At 35.2% G+C, this 21,917-nt stretch overlaps 1 protein-coding gene and 4 non-coding genes across 5 annotated transcripts; 2 read left to right on the forward strand and 3 right to left on the reverse strand.

Annotated features, from left to right (window-relative positions):
- Window positions 1–1,193: 1,193 nt before the first annotated feature.
- TRNAT-UGU (transfer RNA threonine (anticodon UGU)) lies at window positions 1,194–1,266 on the reverse strand. The gene has a single exon. It is a non-coding gene; the product is annotated as a tRNA-Thr (tRNA).
- Window positions 1,267–2,960: 1,694 nt separating this feature from the next.
- Window positions 2,961–3,033, forward strand: TRNAF-GAA (transfer RNA phenylalanine (anticodon GAA)). Its single transcript has one exon. It is a non-coding gene; the product is annotated as a tRNA-Phe (tRNA).
- Window positions 3,034–12,033: 9,000 nt separating this feature from the next.
- LOC144549729 (cytochrome f-like) lies at window positions 12,034–16,212 on the forward strand. The gene is made up of 5 exons (XM_078298468.1): window positions 12,034–12,190; window positions 13,436–13,477; window positions 13,610–13,893; window positions 14,445–14,576; window positions 15,376–16,212. The coding sequence occupies exons 1-5, from the start codon at window positions 12,034–12,036 to the stop codon at window positions 16,210–16,212; spliced, it is 1,452 nt and encodes a 483-aa protein (XP_078154594.1).
- A 3,259-nt stretch (window positions 16,213–19,471) lies between these two features.
- TRNAW-CCA (transfer RNA tryptophan (anticodon CCA)) lies at window positions 19,472–19,545 on the reverse strand. Its single transcript has one exon. It is a non-coding gene; the product is annotated as a tRNA-Trp (tRNA).
- Window positions 19,546–19,684: 139 nt separating this feature from the next.
- On the reverse strand, window positions 19,685–19,758 carry TRNAP-UGG (transfer RNA proline (anticodon UGG)). Its single transcript has one exon. It is a non-coding gene; the product is annotated as a tRNA-Pro (tRNA).
- Window positions 19,759–21,917: the final 2,159 nt, after the last annotated feature.

Consider the following 21,917-nt stretch of genomic DNA (forward strand, 5'->3'; position numbering starts at 1 on the left):
GTTAAGGATCACAATGTATCAAATCAAATAACAATTTATTCCAGCAATACTATCTTATATTATCTTATTTTTATTTAATAGAAATTAGAAATTCTCTATAGCAAATTACTGTGGTATGTAAAATACACATAGAGGAAAAAAGAAAAAAGGATCCTAATCCTAGGTAGGGTTAATAAATTTTAGCTAGTTGATGGGAAAATACGAATTAGTGGTCTTAGGGCGATTTAGTTCGGGGAAAGGGGAAGGGGAAGAAAATTCTATGAACCTTTCCTTTTTTCGTTAAGTTCAAGTCTGACGAGAGTAATATTCTACAACTAACAACTCATTTATTTTGAGACCTACCCACTTCCTATCTAGGATTTTATTTACTAGTCCTTTATATTCCAATGTGTCAATCGTCAAATGCTTTGGCAATTTCCCCGGGTCCGATGAAGCAATATAATTTTGAACCAGACCTTTTGATCTTTGGTTATCTTTCGTAGTAATAATATCTCGGGGTTTGCAACGAAAACTTGGTATATTTACTATACGACCATTAACTAAAATATGTCTATGGTTGACTAATTGGCGGGCCCCAGGAATGGTTGAAGCCATACCCAATCGAAAAAGGATATTATCCAAACGCATTTCAAGTAATTGTAGTAAAACCTGGCCTGTTGACCTTTTTGCTTTTCCAGCGATATGTACATATCTAAGTAATTGTCGTTCTGTCAGACCATAATGAAAACGCAATTTCTGTTTTTCTTGAAGACGAATACGATATTGCTCCTTTTTCCCAGAATTGAATTTCTTTTTCAGATTACTTCCGGATTTAGGTGTTTTTCTAGTGAGTCCTGGTAAAGCTCCCAGACGGCGTATTTTTTTTAAACGAGGTCCTCTATAACGGGACATGAAGACTCCTTTTTTATTTTATTGAAATTTCATTTTACACAATTAATTTCATTGTATTTACATTACAGAATACATCGAAATTAAAACTGAATTAAACTACAGGATAAACAGAGTAAAATCAACTAAAGTATCACAAAAAATGGAATTTCATCAAAATCTGTATTTTTTGTATATATATTATTTATTTTATTGTTTTGTATCTAGCAAAATTGTAAGGTAGAAAACATAAAAGATCCTGGATTCTACATTTAATTCGGAAAAAAAGAGATTCTTGTTCGTAGAACATCGATAGAGAAAAAAAAAGCCGACTATCGGATTTGAACCGATGACCCTCGCATTACAAATGCGATGCTCTAACCTCTGAGCTAAGTGGGCTTACATAACGGAAATAGTGTAACAAATAGAAATAGGTATAGTATAGGAAATCCGTAAAATCTCAGATATTAGTTATTAATCTTAGCTATTAGCTAGTTCGAAATTTGAAGTTCTACTTATAAAAAAATACTAAAACTTCTTAAAGATAAAGTTAGCTTGATATGCTTAACTATAGGATATTTAAAAATAAAATTCTAGAATTTATTGCATTTTTTTTGATTTCTCTAATTCACAAATCGATTTTTCTATTCTACTATCTACTATTTCTATTCTACTATCTACTAATAGAATAGAATTGGTTCCTATTTCTATAATTGAATTGGATTTCAGATATTTTCAATTTGATATAGCTCGTACGAATAATCTAATACACAGAAAAAAATAATATATATGAAAGATATAATAAAGAGAAAAAAAGAATAAATATCAAGCGTTATAGTATAATTTTGAATACTCTAAAAAAGTAAGACGGGAGGTGGGGGAGATAAAAACTTTGGGATATATTGATTCGGATTGAATTGCAAATACATCAAGGATAGAATCAATTCAATTCTGAATTGCAATAAGCAAGCGGGGTCTCTCAAATAGAGTCGAACTGAACTGCTAGACTACGTTGAGTGATGAATTCAATGATTCAAAAAAAAAACTAAGAGATGGATGAAATTACACTAGGAATCCTGGTCTCAAAGAAGAGGGAAATGGGGATATGGCGAAATCGGTAGACGCTACGGACTTGATTGTATTGAGCCTTGGTATGGAAACCTGCTAAGTGGTAACTTCCAAATTCAGAGAAACCCTGGAATTAAAAAAGGGCAATCCTGAGCCAAATCCGTGTTTTGAGAAAACAAGGGGTTCTCGAACTAGAATACAAAGGAAAAGGATAGGTGCAGAGACTCAATGGAAGCTGTTCTAACGAATCGAGTTAATTACGTTGTGTTGTTAGTGGAATTCCTTCTAATTCTAAATTAGAGAAAGAGGGGTTTTATACTTTATACATTTAATAAACACGTATAGATACTGACATAGCAAACGATTAATTACAGAACTCATATTCTAATATAGGTTCTTTATCTTTTTTAAAAATGAAATTAGAAATGATTATGAAATAAAAAACTCATATCATAATTTTTTTTTTGAATTATTGTGAATCCACTCCAATCAAATATTGAATAATCAAATTCTTCAATTCAAATTCAAAGTTTTCGAGATCTTTAAAAAAGTGGATTAATCGGACGAGGACAAAGAGAGAGTCCCATTCTACATGTCAATACTGACAACAATGAAATTTCTAGTAAAAGGAAAATCCGTCGACTTTATAAGTTGTGAGGGTTCAAGTCCCTCTATCCCCAAATCCTCTTTTATCCCCTAACTATACTATAGTATTTATCCTCTTTTTTTTTTATCCATGGGTTTAAGATTCATTAGCTTTCTCATTCTACTCTTTCACAAAGGAATGCGAAGAGAACTCAATGGATCTTATCCTATTCATTGAATAGATTACTTTTTTATTAGAGTATCGGCAAGAAATCTTGGTTATTCACTCTATTTTTAAGTATTATTTAAGTAAACCATGCACAATGCATAGGACTACCCCCCCATTTTCAAATTTTGAATTTGAAATACTTTAATTGATTTTTTAGTCCCTTTAATTGACATAGATACAAATACTCTACTAGGATGATGCACAAGAAAAGGTCAGGATAGCTCAGTTGGTAGAGCAGAGGACTGAAAATCCTCGTGTCACCAGTTCAAATCTGGTTCTTGGCAGAAAAAAAAAAAAGATCCACCGAATAGGTATTGATCCAAATACCTCGAGATGGATTGTGATACATATTCGTTAATAATATAGATAGAGTATGATTTTTTCATCTAAGTGGATAAATCTCTAATATAAATAGAGAGGCGCTTCTTTTTCTTTTTAGAGAAGTTTAAAAATATATCTTTTCTTTATGATACAGAAGGGGCTGAGATTAGGTTCCCCTTTATTTTTTTAGTCTTGCTTATCTTTATCTTATCTTACTTTCCTAGTTGTGCTAAGTCATGCGCGCGATACAAAGTTCCTGGTAGAGAACTTCTTTGAGTTATCCTATTTTTCTGTTCATATGAAGGAAATTAATATGCGATTTTCAAAATAGGGGAATCCAAATGAAACCCTTTTTTTGCTCAGCCTATCTGGAATGCTTTTGTATAATAGGAATTAATTAGAAATAGGTATTCCGTTTCATCTAGGAAAAGAAGCTAAAAATATTCCTTGATTTGAATAAAATCTGGAGTTGTGTTGTATAAGTGAGCATGAATTTCTTATCATTCAATGAGCATCTTGTATTTCATAAAAATTGGGGGTTATATAGTCCTTACGTAAGGGCCAGCCTATCCAACTTTCAGGCATTAGGATACGTTTAAGGCGCGGATGATTATCATAAGAGATTCCCACCATATCATAAGATTCGCGTTCTTGAAAATCGGCACTTCTCCAAATCCAGAAGACAGACGGAATTCTAGGATTATCCTTTTGGGCAAAGACTTTTATGCAGACTTCTTCTGGATTATCTATACCATACTGTATTCTCGTAAGATGATACACGCTAGCTAAAGATCCACCGGGTGCTACATCATAAGCACATTGGGAGCGTAAATAATTGTAACCATATACATATAAAATGACAGCAATGGAATCCCAATCCCCTGCTTTTATTTGTAAAGTCTCTATTCCTCGGTGATCAAAGCCCAAAGATCTATGAACCACCTCATGTTTGACTAGCCAATTAGATAACCAACCCTGCTGCATTGTCTTCATCTCTCCCTCTTTGTATAAATATTTCACATTTCGGATGCAAGTTTGAAAGATTGCCCTGCTTTTTATTTTTCTACACAAAAGAGCCCCTCCCCTCCTAATTCACTAATTTGTAGGAAGGTACTGGACTTTTGGATTTGAAAAAAGTTTCAGAAGATATATCTAATGTAGATGGTGATTGATAGAGCAATTCTTGCTCATAAGTTCCAGTATGAGTACTGCGCCGAACATAAAGCTTGTGACTGGTAGTAAAACATCTATTTTTATTTTGAGATAGAGTTCGATCCTCAACTATTTCTCGCGATATCTTCTTACGAAGTTTTGTTAGGGCATCTATAACTGCCTCCGGTTTAGGTGGGCAGCCCGGCAAGTAGACATCCACAGGAATTAACTTATCAACTCCCCGAACAGTACTATAGGAATCCGTACTGAACATTCCCCCTGTAATAGTACAGGCTCCCATAGCAATGACGTATTTTGGTTCAGGCATTTGCTCGTATAACCTCACTAAAGAGGGAGCCATTTTCATTGTTACCGTACCGGCTGTTAAAATTAGGTCTGCTTGCCTAGGACTTGATCTTGGTACCAATCCATAACGATCAAAGTCGAATCGTGAGCCTATTAATGAAGCAAATTCAATGAAACAACAACTGGTACCGTATAGAAGGGGCCATAAACTGGAGAGTCTTGACCAATTCGAAAGATCATTTGGTGTAGTTGAAATAACAGAATTGGAACTTGTTTGGTCAAGTAAGGGAAACTCAATCAAATTCATAACTGTCTCAATAGAATCTTTTCCTTCTTTTTTTTTGTCTAAATATTCAGTTAAGACCATTCCAAGGCTCCTTTTCGCCATGCATAAACTAAACCAACAACTAAGATAAGCACGAAAATGAAAGCTTCGATAAAAACGGATACACCCAATACGTCAAAACTCATTGCCCAAGGGTATAGAAAGACGGTTTCCACATCAAAAACAACAAAAACGAGCGCAAACATATAATAGCGTATTCGGAATTGTACCCAAGCCCCTCCCATGGGTTCTATACCCGATTCATAACTAGAAAGCTTCTCTGGTCCTTCACTAACCGGGGCTAAAAGCCCTGAAATCCAAAATGCCAAAATAGGAATAAGGCTTGCTATTATTAGAAATGTCCAAAAAATATCATATTCGTGAAGCAGAAACATAATGTACTCCCATTAATGTGGAATAGGCAGAACTTAAATTAGTCAATTCAATTCAGCATTGTCAATTTATCCATAACTTATCTCTTTTCCTCGGTGAAACAAGAATCTTTTTTGTTCAAACAAAAGCGCTTAGTTTAGCCTTTGTTTCCTCTGTGCTGCATCTTCTTTAAAGATTCATCCAATGGAATCCCAACTCCCTTTCTTTTGGATTTCCATTCTATTTAGATATGGTGTATGTAGATCTAATTCTTATATAAAGAAAACTCTATCGTTTCACTTTGTCTCGCTTTCTCTAGAATCTCTAGAAAAAGGAATAGCTCTATCCTTTATTTAATATTTAATAATAATAAGAGACTATTAAATAAAAATGAGAATACTACTAATTAGTACCTAATTAAGATAGTAGGACTAATCTATGCAGTATAATGAGAAGTAATACTATAAAAATAAAGAACTCTATTTCAGAACTATGAGACAGAATATTCTGTTTTCTTATTTACTCTTTACTTTATTTTTTCTATTTAAAGTGGATCAATTTACATAATGTATCTATAAACAAAGTAGGAATTCGCAAAATGGATAAAATCATTGCAGTTATTATAGGGAAGTCTAGAGATATCCTATTTTAAGGAGGACGGGATTCAAATCAGGGAAAGGATCCTTTCTTCTATTGATTTGATAGAAATTCGTTTTTCTTTTCCTGTCTGTATGATTTTGATTTTCGATGAATGAGCCTTTGGTAATGCTTTTACCTCTATTCTATGGCGCAGGCGCCTATCCAGTCTATAAACAAATACTAATGAGAAAATGAAAACTATACTAAACTAAAAAAAACATAGGATAGAGATCCTAAAAAGGGCATATTAGGGCTATACGGATTCGAACCGTAGACCTTCTCGGTAAAACAGATCAAACAGATTATTATCGAAATGATTCGAACTGTTTCAAAGACCCAACATGCATTTTTTTGCATTGGGCTCTTTCATAAACTGATTTAAAGATCAGTTAGTCCACCATAGTTTTTCTTTACGAAAAGATAATGAGATGGCTCCCTGTGCTCTGATTGATTTTTTGTATTATGATCTATCTAGGAGCAATACCAAAGTGTTTCAAAAGAGGATTACCTTGACTTAGGTCTGCCTCCGGCCTAAATTAAATCAACTTAAGTGAAATGGAGTCTCTATCGTTCCACTGCAAGAGTTAACTATGAGACTTCATACACCTTAAAGTTCATAGAACGAAAAGAAGTTTTTTGGAGGCCCTTATCCTCATTACGCCTAGCATTTAGTGGGCTGGATATTTACCTTATCAACTAGCAAATCCATAAGGGTTCTATTTGATTAGGCACCTGAATTGGCACCTGAATCGGACTGAACCGACTGTTTGTCAGGCTACTGTTCTCCTATTCTCTCGAATCTATGAAGTAAGACATTGATTTTGCAATAAGATCAATTATGTTCATTGCATAATAAGCTCCTTTGAAAAGCATTGGCGCACGTGTAAACGAGTTGCTCTACCGAACTGAGCTATAGCCCTTATCAGAGATATCTTAACATATAGATAATTTCTTGTCAAGATGAATATTCTCTAATGCCAGAGGATATCCCTTTGATCTGTATCTGTTTAGTATTTAGTATATAACAGACCAATAACAGAGCGGTATTGCTTAGAAAAGGGATTCAATATATAATCGATCGAAGTAATGGGTCTTCCTTTGTGGTGATAAATTGCCTACTTAACTCAGTGGTTAGAGTATTGCTTTCATACGGCGGGAGTCATTGGTTCAAATCCAATAGTAGGTAAGTAGGTAGAAAAATTACTAGATAGCATTGGACTTACTTCGCTTCGCTATCTAATAACTTTTTCTACCCCTCTTCCCTTTTTCTTTGTATCAACTATAAACCATTGGATTGTCTTCAATTGGATGGGGGAATCCAATTGACAGCCTCGATTCGTATCCTAGCTCGTCTGAGAGCGAGCTTCGCTTCAACCAAATCTTTCGTACCCTCAGCTTTACTCAAGTTAGCTTCGGCTATTTCAAGTGCCTTTTGAGCTTCTTCCGGATCAATATCACTACCCAGTTCCGCATCATTTCCTAAAATGATGATCTCATTATTAACTATTCTCGCAAAACCGCTCCACAGAACCGCCGTTAACCATTGGTCGTCGAGGAGGCGTATTCTCAAAGGACCCATATCTACTGCTGTGTTAATGGGGGCGTGGTTTGGTAATACGCCAATTTGGCCACTATTAGTGGATAAAATGATTTCTTTCACTTCACAATCCCAAATAATTCGCTTAGGAGTCAGTACATAAAGATTTAATTTCATTTCTGCGATTTGTTCTCCTCTTCTAAGGTTATAGCTTTCGTGCTAGCTTCATCGATGTTACCCACCAAATAAAAAGCCTGTTCAGGTAGGCCGTCTAATTCTCCGGAAAGGATTAGTTGAAATCCCCTAATAGTTTCTGCAAGAGCAACATACTTTCCTGGAGAACCAGTAAAAACTTCTGCCACAAAGAACGGTTGTGATAAGAAACGCTCAATTTTTCTTGCTCTTGCTACAGTTAAACGATCCTCTTCCGATAATTCATCCAAGCCAAGAATTGCGATAATGTCCTGAAGTTCTTTGTAACGTTGTAAAGTTTCCTTAACTCTTTGCGCAGTTTCATAATGTTCGTTGCCAACGATCCGAGGCTGTAACATAGTTGAGGTTGAATCTAAAGGATCTACTGCTGGATAAATACCCTTGGAAGCTAATCCTCTGGAAAGTACGGTAGTAGCATCCAAATGTGCAAATGTTGTGGCAGGGGCAGGGTCGGTCAAATCATCTGCAGGTACATAAACTGCTTGAATCGAAGTTATAGATCCCTTTTTAGTAGAAGCAATTCTTTCTTGCAAAGAACCCATTTCTGTACTAAGAGTAGGTTGATAACCCACTGCGGAGGGCATTCTCCCTAATAAAGCGGATACCTCTGATCCTGCTTGAACAAAACGAAAGATATTATCGATAAATAAAAGCACGTCTTGCTTATTAACATCTCGGAAATATTCCGCCATAGTTAGGGCAGTTAAACCAACTCTCATACGAGCTCCCGGTGGTTCATTCATTTGGCCATAGACTAGAGCTACCTTTGATTCCTCAATATTTTTTTCATTAATTACTCCGGATTCCTTCATTTCCATATAAAGATCATTTCCTTCACGAGTCCGTTCCCCTACTCCACCGAATACGGATACGCCTCCATGAGCTTTAGCAATGTTATTGATTAATTCCATGATCAGTACTGTTTTACCTACTCCAGCCCCCCCAAATAGTCCTATTTTTCCTCCACGTCGATAAGGAGCTAAAAGATCGACGACCTTAATACCTGTTTCAAAGATGGATAATTTCGTATCTAACTCGATAAAGGCAGGCGCAGATCTATGAATAGGGAACGTTGCACTACTATCTACAGGACCCAAATTGTCAACAGGCTCCCCAAGAACGTTGAAAATTCGTCCGAGAGTAGCTCCACCGACCGGAACACTGAGAGGAGCTCCCGTGTCAATCACTTCCATTCCTCTCATCAACCCGTCCGTAGCACTCATAGCTACAGCTCTAACTCGATTATTTCCTAATAATTGTTGTACCTCACAAGTCACATTAATTTGCTTATCGGCAGTGTCTCTACTCTGGACTACCAAAGCGTTATAAATATAAGGTAACTTGCCCGGGGGAAAAGTGACATCCAGCACGGGTCCAATAATTTGATCGATACGACCTGTACTTTTTTCTTCAATTGTGGAAACCCCGGGACGAGAAGTAGTAGGATTGGTTCTCATAATTATCACATAATTAAAAAAAAGGAATTTGTCGAAATTTTTCTTTTTTTATTGTTGAATAATGCCAAATCAAATAAAAAAAAAATCCAAAAGTAAAAAGGAAATGAATTAGTTAATTCAATAAGAGAGAAAAGAGGACCAGGACTTGATTTCGTTGCCCAAGCGAATCCCATTCAATCGTTTACTCATGGAATGAGTCCGTTGGAAAGTTCAATCAATCTTTTTTTCATATACATTTTGCCTTTTGTGGAGGATCTGTGCCTACTCTACTTTCCTATCTAGGACTTCGATATACAAAATATATAATATACTACTGTGAAGCATAGATTGCTGTCAACAAAGAATTTTCTTAGTATTTAGTTAGGTATTTGCATTCAAAATAAGAAAGAGACCTATTAAGAACTTGTAAAATAAGGATTAGGGATTAATTTGGGTTGCGCTATATCTATCAAAGAGTATACAATAATGATGGATTTGGTAAATCAAATCCATGGTTTAATAACGAACCGTGTTAACTTACCATAACAACAACTCAATTCCTATTGAATTCCTATAGTGGAATTCCTATAGGATAGAACATACACAGGGTGTACGCATTATATATGAATGAAACATATTCATTAACCTAAGCATGCCCCCAATTTTCTTTAATGAGTTGATATTATATTAATTGAATATCCTTTTTTTTTGTTTTACGAGATTTTTGCTAAAGTTTCATTTACGCCTAATTAACATCGAGTAGACCCTGTTATTGTGAGAATTCTTAATTCAAGAGTTGTAGGGAGGGACTTATGTCACCACAAACAGAAACTAAAGCAGGTGTTGGATTTCAAGCTGGTGTTAAAGATTATAAATTGACTTACTACACCCCAGAGTATGAAACTAAGGATACTGATATCTTGGCAGCATTCCGAGTAAGTCCTCAGCCTGGGGTTCCGCCCGAAGAAGCAGGGGCTGCAGTAGCTGCCGAATCTTCTACTGGTACATGGACAACTGTTTGGACTGATGGACTTACCAGTCTTGATCGTTACAAAGGACGATGCTATCACATCGAGCCTGTTCCTGGGGAAGACAGCCAATGGATCTGTTATGTAGCTTATCCATTAGACCTATTTGAAGAGGGTTCCGTTACTAACATGTTTACTTCCATTGTGGGTAACGTATTTGGTTTCAAAGCCCTACGTGCTCTACGTTTGGAGGATCTACGAATTCCCCCTACTTATTCAAAAACTTTCCAAGGCCCGCCTCATGGTATCCAAGTTGAAAGAGATAAGTTGAACAAGTATGGTCGTCCTTTATTGGGATGTACTATTAAACCAAAATTGGGATTATCCGCAAAAAATTATGGTAGAGCGTGTTATGAGTGTCTACGTGGTGGACTTGATTTTACCAAAGATGATGAAAACGTAAACTCACAACCATTTATGCGCTGGAGAGACCGTTTTGTCTTTTGTGCCGAAGCTATTTATAAATCACAGGCCGAAACCGGTGAAATCAAGGGGCATTACTTGAATGCGACTGCGGGTACATGTGAAGAAATGATTAAGAGAGCTGTATTTGCAAGAGAATTAGGGGTTCCTATTGTAATGCATGACTACTTAACCGGGGGATTCACCGCAAATACTACTTTGGCTCATTATTGCCGCGACAATGGCCTACTTCTTCACATTCACCGTGCAATGCATGCAGTTATTGATAGACAGAAAAATCATGGTATGCATTTCCGTGTATTAGCTAAAGCATTGCGTATGTCTGGGGGAGATCATATCCACGCCGGTACAGTAGTAGGTAAGTTAGAAGGGGAACGCGAAATGACTTTAGGTTTTGTTGATTTATTGCGCGATGATTTTATTGAAAAAGATCGTGCTCGCGGTATCTTTTTCACTCAGGACTGGGTATCCATGCCAGGTGTTATACCGGTAGCTTCAGGTGGTATTCATGTTTGGCATATGCCAGCTCTGACCGAAATCTTTGGGGACGATTCTGTATTACAATTTGGTGGAGGAACTTTAGGACATCCTTGGGGAAATGCACCTGGTGCAGCAGCTAATCGAGTGGCTTTAGAAGCCTGTGTACAAGCTCGTAATGAAGGGCGCGATCTTGCTCGCGAAGGTAATGAAATTATCCGAGCAGCTTGCAAATGGAGTCCTGAACTAGCCGCAGCTTGTGAAGTATGGAAGGCGATCAAATTCGAGTTCGCGCCGGTAGATACTATCGATGAAGAAGGTACAAATACGGTAAAGAAGTTGTAAATAAAAAAGAAACGAAATAAAAAGAGAAAAAAATCAGTTATGAAATGCAGTAATTCTTCTTTATTCTTCTAATTGATTGCAATTAAACTCGGCTCAATCTTTTTTTTCTAAAAAAGATTGAGCCGAATAAAAAAAAAATAGATCATGATACGATCATGAGACTTGACAAATCGAGATTCGTCTATTCTATATATCTAGAATATATATTAAGGTATAATACAATAAAGAAATACAAATAAAATAATAAAATATAGTATTATCATATGATAATGGGATCAAATACGCAGTATTTACAGAAAAAAGTCTTCGTTTATTGGGAAAGAATCAATATACTTTTAATGTCAAATTGGGATTCACTAAGACAGAAATAAAGCATTGGGTCAAACTCTTCTTTGGGTTAAGGTGGTAGCTGTGAATAGCCATCGACTACCTGGAAAAGGTAGAAGAATAGGGCCCATTTTGGGCCATACAATGCATTACAGACGTATGATCATTACCCTTCAACCGGGTTATTCTATTCCACTTCTAGATAGAGAAAAAAACTAAAGGAGAATGAATGAAAAAAGACAGAGTTTGGAAGTTAGACCCTTTTATAAGACTCTCTTTCAATTTTAAAAAAGAGGACGTTTGAAACTTTTAACAGGTGTAATCGTGAGTCAACAAGTGACTCGAACTGTGTGTAAGAAAAGAAGCATTTTTTTTTTTTCAAAATGCTAGAACTAGATAAGGAAGTTTTCTATAACCTTGATAAAAAGGTAGTTTTAGTTTATGACTCCGATCAACAGCGAGAAATCTTTGATTTGGGATTGGACATAGAACCTGGACCCATCGTAGAGACGTTTAGTTCAAAAGGATCGTATCCTGATGGTAAGAATTATACTTTCGTAGAAATACAGCGCTATAGACTTCAATGCGGTAGACTGTTCCTAATTTTTCTGGACCAAACCTCCGCTCCGACCCAACGATACAATGAATTTTTTCTATTCATATTCAGAAATAAAAAAGATTCGGAATCGCAATGCTACTATATGCGTCCAGAGGAGTATTCGGAATAATATTCTTCTATAATCCATTATTGCACGGGGTCTTACTAACAGGACTTCGCTGCATGGGACGGGTCTTCGTCGAAAAGCTAACTCCACCTGGCATTTTCATACCCTTTCTTTGGGTGGTATATCGCCTTTAAAAGTCTAAGAGGGTAGTAGGGGATCTATAGTAGGTAAGATAATTTGCCCTTTGATTTTGATTGAATATACTATACTATTTTTCCGCCTTTACCACGCATTATTGTATGCGCTTCTAGAGAAGTATGTATGTTTGAATCCAATTTCAAATTAGATTAGAAAGATAGAAAGGCCATGAGGATGGGAAAATAAAAATCAAATCTTTTTAATTAGTTCTCCTTTTTTGGAATTTTCTTATTATCCTTTCATTTTTTTTTACAGAATATTTATTTTGCAAACTCCAAAATACAATAGTCAATATTCCTTATAATAGATATACTTAATTATATCATAAGAATCTTAAGATATTTTTCGACTAGATAGAAATAGTAAATTTGAAGTGAGACACCTATTCCATGACGGATTTAAACTTACCTTCTATTTTCGTGCCTTTAGTAGGCTTAGTATTTCCGGCAATTGCAATGACTTCTTTATTTCTTTATGTGCAAAAAAATAAGATTGTCTAGTATTTTTTAGTGTAAGTAATATAATATGGTAGGGTATGTGGCTTTTTCTACACACACTTTCTACACACAAATGAAAAACGGCTATGGATGCGGATATAGGCTACGAGCATAAATGCATGAATATGGGGAGCCGGGTATAGCGAGTTTTATTTTATTTATTTTAATTGAATCAACGAATATTTTTTGAATAGAAAGTCAATGTATCTAACCTATTATTTCACAGGAGTACTAGTTGCTGAAGGCGATTTCAGAATCAAAAAAAGTAAAGTCAAAATTATTTAGCTTATTCTCTCAATTTCAATCGACCGCTGCTGGATTTAGTATATCTAATATGAATTGGCGATCAGAACACATATGGGTAGAACTTCTAAAAGGTTCTCGAAAAAGGGGTAATTTTTTCTGGGCCTGTATTCTTTTTCTAGGTTCACTAGGATTCTTATCGGTTGGTACTTCCAGTTATCTTGGTAAGAATATTATATCTATACTTCCATCTCAAGAAATTCTTTTTTTTCCACAGGGGGTTGTGATGTCTTTCTACGGAATCGCAGGCCTATTCATTAGCTCCTACTTGTGGTGTACTATTTTGTGGAATGTAGGTAGTGGTTATGACCGATTCGATAGAAAAGAGGGAATAGTGTGCATTTTTCGTTGGGGATTCCCTGGAATAAAACGTCGCGTCTTCCTTCGATTCCTTATGCGGGATATCCAATCAATTAGAATTCAGGTTAAAGAGGGTCTTTATCCTCGTCGTATTCTTTATATGGAAATCCGGGGCCAGGGGATCATTCCCTTGACTCGTACTGATGATAAGTTTTTTACTCCACGAGAAATTGAACAAAAAGCTGCCGAATTGGCCTATTTCTTGCGCGTACCAATTGAAGTATTTTGAGGTATCTTTTTTGAACTGAATTGAATGAAGAAAAGAAGAATTGGAAGAAGAAAAGTTTTCTAAACACGAGGAGGAAGTCCCTTCGAAATTGGATTTGTTATTGTAAGGGGATTTTTAAGTATTTATATATTTTTAAGTATTTATCTATTGCTTTTAATTTTTTTGTCCAAGTGAGATATATCGCATACTATTCTTCCATTTTCATCCGAAAGGGCTTTTTTTATTTTTTATTCTATTTCACTATTTCATTCCATCTAGATCTAAGAAAGAACCCAATGCACTGAAATTCCACTAATATACAAAAAAGAAGAATAGATACAGGGTATCAAACCTATAGAGTTTTTGCTTCAAAGAAATAGAAATATCATATAGAGTCAGGGAATAGAGTCAGCGAATGAAGCAGATTCCTTAACAACTCAATTTACAGATCAAAAATGAAAAAAAAGAAAGCATTGCCTTCTTTACTATATCTTGTATTTATCGTACTTTTGCCTTGGGGGATCTCTTCCTCATTTAACAAATGTCTGGAACTTTGGATTAAGAATTGGTGGAATACCAGGCAATCTGAAACTCTCTTAACTGATATTCAAGAGAAAAGGATTCTGGAAAGATTCATAGAATTAGAAGAACTTTCTCTCTTGGACGAGATGATAAAAGGGAAACTAAAGACACATGTACAAAAACCTCCTACAGGAATACACAAGGAAATAATACAATGGGTCAAAATAAATAATGAGGATCATCTCCATATCATTTTGCATTTCTCGACAAATATAATCTGTTTGGCTATTCTAAGTGGTTCTTTTTTTCTGGGTAAAGAGGAACTTGTCATTTTGAATTCTTGGGTTCAGGAATTTTTCTATAATTTAAATGACTCAATAAAAGCTTTTTTTATTCTTTTAGTTACTGATTTTTTTGTTGGATTTCACTCCACCCGTGGTTGGGAACTAGTAATTCGTTGGGTCTACAACGATTTTGGATGGGCTCCTAACGAGCTTATTTTCACTATTTTTGTTTGTAGTTTTCCAGTAATTCTAGATACATGTTTGAAATTTTGGGTCTTTTTTTGTTTAAACCGTCTATCTCCTTCGCTTGTAGTCATTTATCATTCAATTAGTGAAGCATAAATTCATTCGATCTCCCGATATTAATCAAATTAGCATCTTTCTTTCTAAAGAAAGCCCTTTTCCATTTTAGCAAAATTCTTTCTATTTATACCTGCTTAAGGTATTCATCATTCCAGTACAACTGTTGCAGTAGAATGACAACAGATTCGTGTATAGGGAACTAGATTAGCTTAGCTACCTATCTAATTTATTGTAGAAATTTTGGGATCTGCGATTGGACATGGAAAATAGAAATACTTTTTCTTGGGTAAAGGAACAGATAACTCGATCGATTTCTGTATCGATCATGATATACGTAATAACTCGGACATCTATTTCAAATGCATATCCCATTTTTGCGCAGCAGGGTTATGAAAACCCACGAGAAGCAACTGGACGAATTGTATGTGCCAATTGCCATTTAGCTAGCAAGCCCGTTGATATTGAAGTTCCCCAAGCTGTGCTTCCCGATACTGTATTTGAAGCAGTTCTTCGAATTCCTTATGATATGCAATTGAAACAAGTTCTTGCTAATGGAAAAAAAGGAGGGTTGAATGTAGGTGCTGTTCTTATTTTGCCCGAGGGATTCGAATTAGCGCCGCCCGACCGTATTTCCCCTGAGTTGAAAGAAAAGATAGGAAATCTTTCTTTTCAGAGTTATCGTCCCGATAAAAAAAATATTCTTGTGATAGGCCCTGTTCCCGGTAAGAAATATAGTGAAATTGTCTTTCCCATTCTTTCCCCTGATCCTGCTACGAAGAAAGATGCTCATTTCTTAAAATATCCCATATATGTAGGGGGAAACCGAGGAAGAGGACAGATCTATCCTGATGGTAGCAAGAGTAACAATACCGTCTATAATGCTACGTCAACAGGTATAGTAAGAAAAATACTACGTAAAGAAAAAGGAGGGTATGAAATATCCATAGTTGATGCATCAGATGGACGCCAAGTGATTGATATTATACCTCCCGGACCAGAACTTCTTGTTTCAGAGGGGGAATCCATCAAGCTTGATCAACCATTAACAAGCAATCCTAATGTGGGAGGTTTTGGTCAGGGGGACGCAGAAATCGTGCTTCAGGATCCATTACGTGTCCAAGGCCTTTTGTTCTTCTTCGCATCCGTTATTTTGGCACAAGTTTTTTTGGTTCTCAAAAAGAAACAGTTTGAAAAGGTTCAATTGTACGAAATGAATTTCTAGGTCCCGGGATTTCTTACCATCAAGTTGGTAAAAAGCCTCGATTTATTGGCAATTGCTAGAATTATCTATGATCCATTTTGGAAATCTTTTTTTTGTTTAGACTGTTTTTTGTTTACGAGATGTCTGGAATTCCTTATTTATATCTAATGCAAAAGAAGAGAATCCAAGGCAAAGGCGAGAACAATAAAATTTCTTCCTTTTCGGAGGGATTGCAGGTCTTCTTAATCGTCTATTCGGCACAAGAAAAAGGCTTTTTCTTGTGCCGATTCTTCTTGTATCAAAATAAGAATCCTTTTTCTTCCTAATTCGTCAAAGATTACTATTTCTTCTTTATTTGGGTCTGTCTCTTGGAACTCTTTTTATTTTGCTTAGGTTCAGCCGAGGTAGTGGACAAACAGAGGGGAAGAAAATATGGCGGGGGACAAATTTCTTGTGATTGTGAGCAAATAGAATTGCTTGGCTTGTTCAATTAAGTTCAACTTCAAACTTACAGAAATTTTGCAAAAAAAACGTAAACTCTTCCATTGAAGGGTTGTTTTTATTTTTAGGCTAGTTGAATAGTTTTGATTAAGGTTTTATTAGTTTATTACTCGAAACTAAATCAAGGATTTTCAGGATACTTCCTTCGGGGAATAAGATATTGGATCCTCGAGTGATCTCTTTTTCTTGTTGCTTCATAAGAGTGAATCGAATAGATTCAATTCGCGTTATAAGAGTAAAAATTCCGCGGGTCCTTTCCGCTCTAATCAGATAAAGGGGGTAAGGACCCGCTAAGCTCCTACTTTTTCATGTTTACAATCTGGTCCCTCCGATTACTATAGAGATGAACCCAATCCAGAATATGAACCATAAAAGAAAACACCTACTAAACCAATCACAGGAATACCAGCTACAGTACCTATCAGCCAAAGAGGAATTCTTCCAGTAGTATCGGCCATTTCCCCTACTTTCCTCCACATTTTATCAATTGGTCATGCTAGAGACAAAAACAGTCATGGGTAGTTATAAGGATGGTATCCTTCCAAATGGGATAAGAGAATTCTTATTAGTCTCTTTCTTTCTCTCAATTGAAAAAGTAATTGGAAAATAAAACAGCAAGTACAAAAATGAGTAATAAACCCCAGTATAGACTGGTACGATTCAATTCAACATTTTGTTCATTCGGGTTTGATTGTGTCATAGTTCTATAGTTGGAATTTGGTTTATCGTTGGATGAACTGCATTGCTGATATTGATCCCAAGAAAAAAACAGTAGGTACAGCTAGTCCGTGAATAGCCAGCCATCGCACTGTAAAAATAGGATAGGTTCGATCTATGGTCATTGAGGGCCTCCTAAAAGGATCTACTAAATTCATCGAGTTGTTCTAAAGAATCAAAACGGTCGGTTATTAACGGAATTCCTTGTCGGCTTTCCGTGAAATACTCGTTTGGCCGAGGACTTCCAAACACGTCATAAGCTAAACCCGTACTGACAAATAACCAACCCGCAATGAATAGGGAAGGTATAGTAATGCTATGAATAACCCAGTATCGAATACTGGTAATAATATCAGCAAAAGAACGTTCTCCCGTGCTTCCAGACATGCTGAACTCCCAAAATTTTTGTACATTCAAAAAAGGAATTGATTCCGTAAAAGATGGGATCGACCAGTAAATAGAAAATTACTGATATTTCATCCTTGTGAGATTGTCAATTTTGTACCAAAGGTGTATTTTGAGTATACCGAATTAGTATAGCTATCCTTCCTATGGCACAGCAATCTGGTTTTGCTTGGTTCCGAAACATAATTACTTTTTTATTTTTTTTTCTTTTTTGTCTATAGGTAAGCTATATGTTATTCAAGGCATCAATAGAAAACCCCATTTTTGTAGGTCCTACTTATTTTCATTGGCTTCGGAATAATAGAGTAATTCGGAATAGCAGCCAAAATCTTGGGAAAATCTAAGTTAATGATCAATAGGTTTGGATAAATAATTTAGGAAGGATATTCTCATACTGACACAATACAAGGACAAGTATATGTGAAATCTATCCTTTCATAATTCGTAATTAATCCTTGTCTTGTTTGTTGGATTAGGTCTAACTTTCTTGACCAAACTGCGAGCGTGGAACTTTACGAGATGAAATAGGGAAAGACAGAAGATAGAACTTAAATTAAAAGGATAATTGAAGTGACTCGTCTTCGAATCTACTTTGGTTGGAGTTCGAAAAAGGAATAAAAATAAAGTAAATTCAAGGAAGAGCTTTCTTTTTTTTTAAGAGCCCCTCGGGGGGTCGTGGAATGCTTTTCTTCTCCTCTTATTCCATATTGAATACAATCAGTTAAAATAAGAAGGAATAGGGGAATATTCGATCGTTCACTCCAAAAAGAGAGTCCTATTGAAAAAGAAATTATCCAAAATAGAAAGAAGCATTTTTTTTTTTTCAAATTCAATTGTTTATTTATCTCTTATTCCAAAATTCCCCTGAAAATCGAATTTCATTTTTTCATTCAATGGGGTTAGATGATCTAGTTCTTAATATTATTACTTTACTCAATTGACAAATTCCACAACAAATCTCTTGATTCGGAATTAGGGACTCATGTATCATCTGATGAATCCACTTTCTTTTACACTTCTGTATCTCACTCTATCTTGTTTTTTAGTATTATCTAAAATAACTGATGAATTATGAATTTTCCATAACTTAGGTAAATGCTTTACCAACATATGTAGTGTAGTAAAAAAAATAAATGGAATTTAACTCTTTCATGCTTACTTTAACTAGTTATTTCGGTTTTCTACTGGCTGCTTTAACTATAACCCCAGCTCTATTTATTGGCTTGAACAAGATACGTCTTATTTGAATTGACTGAATAATTATAATTCAGAAAAGAAAAATCTTTCTTTGGGATTCCTGGTATTCTACGACTCTTTTCCACACTAATTAGGAATTCTTTTCTTGGTCATTGAGATTCGTGGATAATTTAGAGTACTATTTAGGGATAGATCGTACCTCTTTTTTTATCCCCTCGAACAAATCGAAATGATTGAAGTTTTTCTATTTGGAATCGTCTTAGGCCTAATTCCTATTACTTTAGCGGGATTATTCGTGACTGCGTATTTGCAATACAGGCGTGGGGATCAGTTGGATCTTTGATTGAGTCATTTTTATTTTTTGATTGACCTCCTCCAGACCAGAGAGGAGGTCAAATTGGAGTTACAATTCAATTTTGTTAAGTTATTTTACTCTGCTTCGACATAAGATAGATGGAATCACGCTCTGTAGGATTTGAACCTACGACATCGGGTTTTGGAGACCCGCGTTCTACCGAACTGAACTAAGAGCGCTTTCATTCATTCAAAAAGAAAATCTTTTTCTATTCCTAACGTATCTCACGTACGTATAGTCTCCACAAATTCAAGTTATACCCACTTTACTTTAATTGATCTCGTCGCTACTGCCTATAAAGAAGAAAGAAGTAATAGGTAGGGATGACAGGATTTGAACCTGTGACATTTTGTACCCAAAACAAACGCGCTACCAAGCTGCGCTACATCCCTTTTCCAAATTAAATTGTTGTACAATGCCATTGTACACAATTCCTGTCTTCTTTTCCACATCATAATTTTCTTCTTCTTTCTCTATCTATAATAGAACCCTCGTGTCATTTCTTCTTTTTGGTCTCATATAATTAAGGAATTATATACATCTAAAATCCAATAAAATTTCGCCTATAAAAGAAAGATTACTTTTCCTTGGTAATATATAGGAAGAAGGGGTCATCTTTTTCTTTTTTAGGGATAGGAAAATTTAGGAAAATTTCGTCGATACGGTTCATTTTATATATAGCATAACAATCTTGGGCAAGAGTTTCTGATCATATATGTATTCCAACAAGGAAGGAGGATTTTCAATGCGGGATATAAAAACATATCTCTCTGTAGCACCCGTGCTAAGTACTCTATGGTTTGGTGCTTTAGCAGGTTTATTGATAGAAATTAATCGTTTATTCCCAGATGCTTTGTCATTCCCTTTTTTTTAATTCTAGTTATTGCTATGGGAGGGATAGATTTCTTCGTGATATGACAAAATTTTACCCTTTTCAATCTTTTTTTAGTATCGGAAGGAAAAAGAAAGAAAAGATGGATTGGGTTGAACCTCAGAGTCATGAAAAATTTGGTAAATCCCATTTTTGAAAACAGAAATTCAATTTAAAGGGGTACCCAAGCTAAATCAGGCCTCAGAAATCAGAGCATAGAAAAAGGCGGGGCTGGCTAATTAAATGAAAGGATTTCGAAGCAAAATCTTTGCTAATTCGACAAGGATTGTATTCTTTAATTATTTCTCTATTTTTTATTACTTAATTTAAGAATTCAAAAAAAAAATTATTCTAATGAATTTTATTCTTCTTCTTCGGATTCAAAATAAAAGAATAAGTAGAAGAATTAAGTTAAGTCAATTCAAAAAGAAAAGGAGGTTCATGGCCAAGGGAAAAGATGTTAGAATCAGAGTTATTTTGGAATGCATCAGTTGTGTTCGAAAAGGTGCCAATGAGGAATCGACGGGGATTTCTAGATATAGTACTCAAAAGAATCGCCACAATACACCCCGACAATTAGAATTCAAAAAATTTTGTCGTTATTGTCGCAAGCATACGACTCATCACGAAATAAAGAAATAGGAACATCGTGTGTTCGATCTTTCCAAAGAACAGAAAGAGTAAGAACTTCATATTTAATATATAAATAAAACATAGTATAGAATACAAAATATAAATCAACTCATCTGATTTCCGATAGATATTATTTCATATGTATAGAGGGTATTCATATACTATAATATGAATCAAATAAGATATGGATCAAAGAAAGACTACTTCTTCTGGATCCTAAATTAATAAAATAAAGAAGTGAATTTTTTTTTTTCCAATTTTTAAATTTTAAATAAGGAATAAATCATGTATACATCTAAACAACCTTTTCTTAAATCTAAGCAACCCTTTAGTAAATCCAAGCAAACTTTTAATAAATCCAAGCAAACTTTTCGTAAATCCAAGCAAACTTTTCGTAAATTCAAACAACCTTTTCGTAAATCTAAACAACCTTTTCGTAGGCGTCCTCGGATTGGCCCGGGAGATCGAATTGATTATAGAAACATGAGTTTAATTAATAGATTTATTAGTGAACAAGGAAAAATATTATCGAGACGAATAAATAGATTAACCTTGAAACAACAACGATTAATTACTCTTGCTATAAAACAGGCTCGTATTTTATCTTTCTTACCGTTTCGTAACTATGAGAACGAAAAGCAATTTCAAGCCCAGTCAATTTCAATAATTACAGGTTCTAGACCCAGAAAAAATAGACATATTCCTCAATTAACGCAAAAGTACAGTTCCAATCGAAACTTAAGAAACTACAACCAAAATTTAAGAAACAACAACCGGAACTTAAGTTCCGATTGTTGATGTTTTATTCGAATTCGAAAGGGCCAGACCTATATATATTATAAAGAAAGTAATCCAGCTCGTTGATTCCTACCACTTAATCTTAATTTATTGTATCTTCCCGGAGTTCCCTCTCCGGGAATTCATCTTTTATTATTCCAGTATATTATATTACTTTATTTATCCCTTTAATTGATGATCTTTATTTTATTGGAAATCGTGTAAAGATTATTTGGATTTGATACAGCTACTTGTGCAAGCATTTTACGA

This window comes from Carex rostrata, unplaced genomic scaffold (genome assembly GCF_964058835.1).
Source record: "Carex rostrata unplaced genomic scaffold, lpCarRost1.2 SCAFFOLD_49, whole genome shotgun sequence".
NCBI lineage: Eukaryota > Viridiplantae > Streptophyta > Magnoliopsida > Poales > Cyperaceae > Carex > Carex rostrata.

Coding starts and splice junctions, on each gene's coding strand:
- LOC144549729 (XM_078298468.1), top strand. CDS start 12,034: ATGCTAGAACTAGATAAGGAAGTTTTCTATAACCTTGATAAAAAGGTA. Junction 13,478..13,609: donor TGGTACTTCCAGTTATCTTG/GTAAGAATATTA, acceptor TGTGGAATGTAG/GTAGTGGTTATGACCGATTC. Junction 14,577..15,375: donor AAGGGAAACTAAAGACACAT/GTACAAAAACCT, acceptor TTTGCGCAGCAG/GGTTATGAAAACCCACGAGA.